The sequence below is a fragment of the Amblyomma mixtum genome, chromosome 2 (assembly GCF_055824585.1).
Source record: "Amblyomma mixtum isolate Tamu chromosome 2, ASM5582458v1, whole genome shotgun sequence".
Classification (NCBI taxonomy): domain Eukaryota; kingdom Metazoa; phylum Arthropoda; class Arachnida; order Ixodida; family Ixodidae; genus Amblyomma; species Amblyomma mixtum.
The window spans coordinates 75,949,345-75,955,344 of NC_143013.1; the positions used below are offsets into that span (position 1 = coordinate 75,949,345).

Below are 6,000 nucleotides of genomic sequence, written 5' to 3' on the forward strand. Positions count from 1 at the left end.
TCGTGAGCGCGTGATCAGAGCGTGCTTGTGAAAGACTTGCGCCTCGCCCTCGTAGCTTCCACTGCATAACCACAGAAAGCTGTCCGCGAGTGTAGCAGCTTTTCTTGCGTGTAACAAGCTGAGTTGGGCATTTATGCTTGTGGGGCGACTTTAACAGTATTCTCATGAGTAGGAATATCAGTGAGGGCGAGGGGGAGCTAGGAAGAGGTAGCGTAAATGGCACGGGTAGAGGGTGAGGAACTCTGCGATGTGCTATCTGGCGCGTTTTTAAGGCAAAACCTTTAATGCCTCATCGTTGTCGTCGAAAAGTTATGAGGAGAAGGTTGTCAGCAGAGGGTCACGCTTTTCTAGTGAGATCAGAAAGAAAATCTTTATGCACGGTGAGATTCGAACCACCATCCTTCCGTTCCGCAGCCGAGCGTGTTAATGGCTACGCTACTTGTTGCCAACGCATGTGTAGTTCTCCTTGTCTAGCACGCTGAAGAGTGTTTGCAGAAAGGCGTCGAATAAGACAGAAACCTGCCAAACGCAAAGGCTTTCACCTCACCGCACTTTAGGTCAACAAAGTGCCCCCCTGATTTTTTTTCATTCACCATGATCATCATCATCAGCCGGATTATCGCTATTGATTTTCACGTGAACTTTATTAGTCTTAATTTTGTGCGTTTCTCGTTGCTGCTTTGTTTGCTCCTGCAGCATCTCCTGCACGTTGGAGACAGTCGAATAAATATTTGTCTGCAACAGCAGCAAAAGAAGTTTAGACTTTAGACCTCGTTTACTATGTTGTCAGGGCCGCAGCTACACCAGGATACGTTCCTGGGAAAGGTGGCGCGTTTTGTAGCGGACTAGAAGCAGTTGCCAAGATATCCATAAGACGTGACAGGTTTCCGGCAGTTTTGTCTGATCTGTCTGCCTCGCGCGATCCCCTGATAGTCCGCCGACATATCGAAAGCTAGTAATAAACAAATTTTTAACCTCATCTATGATGTCATCTTTTATTTTTATGCCAGAGAAATAACAAACATAAGCTAACCTCAATCGTTCAGTGACGTTAAATGACCAAACATGAAAAAGTTACCGAATAAATTCTAGAAAGGGACGGATGCAATGCAGTTTGACTGCATTGGGTCCTTAATTCATACGGGCACCCACCGTCTTTTGTACTGCATGCAAAAACAGTTTCCCTCATCCTCATTAATTTTGTTGAAGATACAGCAGTGTTCTCGCGGTGTGATGGCGACAAGTGACGGCAAGAAAGACGACGAGCGAGGAGAGCCTCGAGGTCGCGCGCCGCTCTCGTGCGCCAGAAGAAGAACGTTTTCCGAACGAGCAGCCTCGGCCTTCAGCTGTCCGCTTCAGGCTAAGACAACCTTCTGGAGGAGAACGCGTACTGCAGTCGCCGTCAAGTACCTTCACCCAAGGATGCCCAGGAATTCGAAGCTGCGGCGACCCGGCCCTAAGCGGGAGCGTACATTTGAGGATTTCCGGACCCCGCCATCCGAGATGCCGCCCCCGCCACCACCAGTGCAGAGCAGCGTCACCGAGAGGAAGCCGCTGCTCACAGGGACCCAAGCAGCCGCATCGATGCCGATACAGACGCCCCTGCTGCCTACGGCTTCGACGCAGGCACCAGCAGCCTTTGGCGCTACCGTACCTCTGTCCATGCAGTCTCCGCTTCCTCCACCGCTGCCACTGCCAAATGCACTGCCGCCGTCTAGTGAAGCGCGAGCGCCAACTTCGCCACCGGGATCAAGCTACTCCACAACAATCTTCTCTACCGCTCCGCAAACACAAGTTGGCATTCCGTCCTTAGCGTCGCAGGCTGCGGTGTATCCAATTCCCAGCTCATATGCGACGTCGCCGCCTCAACCGCTGCCTCAACCGACATTGTCTCCGCGTGAATATCTGCAGCCGACGAACTTCCAATTTGCTGACCTACCCCCGCAGGCGGGTGGGTCCTACCCGACGGCTGTGACGGGAAGAACTTCCATGCGGGAGCTGACGGCCTTACGGGCAATTTCCGGCGAGTGGAGAGAGAGGGGTAAGCGGTTTTTGTACCCTCTGCTGAACCGCCTACGCGCCACCTGGAGCAGCCCCAGCCAGACTCGGCTGCCTCAGCGGCAGGTCAGTGTGGCACATGCGATCACAGCGCCATCAGGCATGGGATCCGATGAGCAGACAAGGCCCCCCGAGAGCCTGTCGTCACCCCAGCAACCTCGGCGAGACCAGCAGCGCGATCTGCAGGACAGCTATCCGTCATCAGCACATAACAGGCGCTCTGTGTCACGCACTTCTATGATGACCTTGCAGCACGACCCCGGTCAGCCGCCGCCTACTACTGGAGGAGCGGCCAGCTATTCGCGACGCGAAGATGCTTCGCTGCTGGCGGGCAGGCATGGTCCCTTCCAGACGGTCACGTTTCACTTCGGCCTGCTGGCCGCGTTCCTGCTGCCCTTCCACACGCTGCCGCTGCAGATCGCCCAGCACGAAGTCGACCACTGGTGCGCCAGGCCCAAGAACATGCGCAACATATCGCTCGAGCAATGGAAGCGCCAGATGATACCACTCACCGCGGACGGCCGCTACAGCCAATGCCGCATGTACGCGGAGTTGAACTCAACGGATGCCACCACGGTGCCCTGCACGAGCTGGGAGTATGAGCCCTCCACCTACGGCCTGTCCCTCGTCCAGGAGTTCGATCTGGTGTGCGAAAGGGCGTGGTACATGCCGCTGAGCTGCTCTGCCTTCGGGATGGGGGCCATCTGCGCACTGCTTGTCTCCGGGCCTCTGGCGGACCGGCTGGGCCGCAAGCCAGTAATGCAGTTCTCTGCTGTAGCGCTCCAGGCTGCCGGCGTGGTCATCCTGTTCCCTGCCATCCTGAACAGCTTCCTCACCATGCGATTCCTTCTGGGAGCTGCCACTAACACGCTTTTCAACACCAGCTTCGTGCTCGTGGTGGAAGTGCTGGCGCCTGAACGACGCACGCTGTACTCGATGACAGTAATGATGGGCAAGGTTTTCGGCGCTATCATCGCTGCAGCCCTGATGTGGTTGCAGTTCAGCTGGTACGTCCTCCAGCTGATCAGCATGCTGCCCTGCTTCGTGATGCTGGTCTTCTTTGCGCATTTGGTAGAGTCTCCGCGCTGGCTTCTAGCCCAGACTCACATAGAAGAGGCTGAAGCAGTCATCCTGCACGCCGCCACTCTAAACGGCGAGAACCTGTTCGAAGTACGCCAGCAGTGGGCACGCGCGCGGCGCAACCTAGAACGGGGCTGCTCGGATAGTGCTCCCGATGTCGGTTGCTGCGAGGGGCTGCGCGTACGGGGCGACTGGTGGAACAGCGTCATCCTGTACTACTACTGGACAGTGACCGCGTTCGCCTGGCAAGCGGCGTCTCTGAAGATCCACTACCTAGATTTCTACCCGGCAACCTTGCTGGTGCTGTCGGCGCTGCTGTCCTTCCCATCCGAGTTGGTCGCAATAGTGTCCGCTGCGCGCCTGGGTCGCAGGACTTCGCAGGCTGGGGCACTTTTCTTCGGGGCGGCCGCCTGCCTGATGGCCACGACGCTTAGCGATGACGACGTCGTTCTCACCGCGGCCTTCCTCCTGACGGCGATTGTGAGCGTCGACGCTTCGCAGGCCATCGGTACGCTGTACACTGCCGAGGTTTACCCTACGGTAGTGCGCTGCTCGGGACTGGCGCTGTGCACGTGTTTCTCAACTGCGGCCAGCATCGCCACACCTCTGGCCGTCTACCTTGGTCTGCTTCCGGTCTCCTCGGCCTCGCTGAGCGTGGTGGCCTTGCTGTGTGTCACCGCAGCCGTCTTCGCGCTACGCCTGCCGGACGCCAAGGAGTGCTCGACGCTGCCAGACCTGTTGTCCGACGAGCCGTTCGAGATCTCGCCGCCGGAAACAATGCCGGCTCTTGCTGACACGATCACCAACACCGCGTCCCAAGGGCGACGCATGCGCGATAAACCTGTGCCGCTCGACAAGCGATGAGTGGACTCAAGTCACTTTTTCCTGCAGGACAGGTTAACTTTTCTTTGTCTCTCCGCTATTTTCGCTTTCGCTGCCCTTTTCAGACTCTCTAAACTACTTGACAATCAGCTTTATTAATGTTTTCATAGCCATTTATGGCGACTAGAATGTCAGAGAGCAAAATGCACATGCTGCTTGAACTTCAGATTTGGTACTGAGGATTGAAGTGTAGAAAAACCGTATACCGCGGGAACTTTTGTCCCACGACCTTTTTTACGAGTTATAGCCCATGTAGAATAACAGACGGCTTCGCTCTTCGGTTTGACTGAACGTTGGAGTGAGAAGATTCCAGGTACTTTTTTGACACGTGTGTGCCTACGCCTTAATATCGGGACGATTGCCAAATGATGAAACTGAGCTTGGACGGAACTTAGTATTCACCAGCTAAGAAGGCCCGCCTTTCGATGCTTATGTGATTTGTGTTATGTACCGTTCAAGGTCTACGGAGTATATGAGTGCCTTACTCCGATCGAGGCTGTAACGTCTGGCCGCTAATTCTCTGCCTAGGAGATGCGTCACGAAGGCATAGGCCCTTCGTCTATGGACGAGGATGACAGCGTCCGTTATAGTTCTCACGCCCAACGCTGCAGAGAGGGCCGAAGTATGCAGCTCCCAAGCATAAAATGAGAGTTGAAAGCACGTGCACATTGCAATACAGAGACTCCATCTTTCCTCTGGAAAAAAGGTTGAAATGTTTACTGTGTTGGGTGGCTGCATGCGCTTGCTCTTTGAAACTGAGAAGGGGGAAATAAACTGCTATTTTGAATCGTTGAAATATTTGCATATTTATTATGATAGCCACAACGCCAACATCATATTTGAAAATAGGGGAGGGCTGGTAGGCCAACTCTATCCCTGTAAACTTCTCTTATCTATCCACCTAACCTTCTGCCTCCCCTGCTACGCTTCCCTTCCCTTGGAATCCACTGCGTTACCATTGAGGACCATGCCTTCGGATTACATGCCCTGCCCAAGCCCATTTCTTGCACTTGATTTCGACAAGGAGTTCATTAACCCCTGTTCGATCCGTGACCCACTCTGCCCTCTGCCAGTCTCCGAACGTTACATTTATCATTTTTCTTTCCATTTCTCACTGCCCTGTCCTTAATTTAAGCGATGCGCTACATCGATGGGGGATGCTTCTACCGATGGGGCTGGTGAAACTGGGGTTTCTTTTCTGAGCAACCGCTCGCAAACAATCAGTAATTTACTAGATTTTGCTAACAAAAAAAATTGATAGACCTCTCCTTATTGTCCTTTTAACCGCTGTACAACTGCGCCACGAGTGGTATGACGACTGCCAGGGATCTATGAATGTAAAGTCGAGAATGAACAATTCCACGTATATGGGCACTGACCCATTAATTCTAGTAGAAAAGCTCCGTTCTTAAATGCGGCCATAAGTTATGAACACAGTCTAGCAGTTTTTTTATATGGTGCAATTAATATAAAATTTAGTTTATGGGGTTTTAACGTCCAAAAGCGACTCAGGCTATGAGAGACGCCGTAGTGAAGGGCTCCGGAAATTTCGACCACCTGGAGATCTTTAACTTGCAGTGACATCGCACAGTACACCGGCCTCTAAATTTCGCCTCTATCAATATGTGACCGCCACGACCGGGATCGAACCTGCGTCTTTCGGGCCAGCAGCAGAGTGCCGTAACAACTGAATTAAATTAATTAAATATACAGCAATAAACAAATTAAAAAGAACACACCTAGGTCATTCCATCCCGCGCGAGCAGGAACTCGCTATTTCGATGTTTTTAAGCAGTGGTGCAGAGGAGAGGACGCAGCACCTCTCTGACAGCAGATGAACCATGACCTGTCCTTGCAGCGTTGGGATATTTGAATGCGTAAGGCACTTCTAAATTACTATCCAGAAATGTGTACACTGGTAGTGAAGACGTTCAGGAGGAGCTTAAGTGTCCCCTCCAATATTATTTTCTGTTTTATACA

The 6,000-nt window shown here is 53.0% G+C and overlaps 1 protein-coding gene across 1 annotated transcript; it reads left to right on the forward strand.

Annotated features, from left to right (window-relative positions):
• Nucleotides 1–1,233: 1,233 nt before the first annotated feature.
• Nucleotides 1,234–4,002, forward strand: LOC149359792 (solute carrier family 22 member 7-like). Its single transcript, XM_089567750.1, has one exon. The coding sequence runs from the start codon at nt 1,234–1,236 to the stop codon at nt 4,000–4,002; it is 2,769 nt and encodes a 922-aa protein (XP_089423876.1).
• The last annotated feature ends 1,998 nt before the right edge of the window (nt 4,003–6,000 follow it).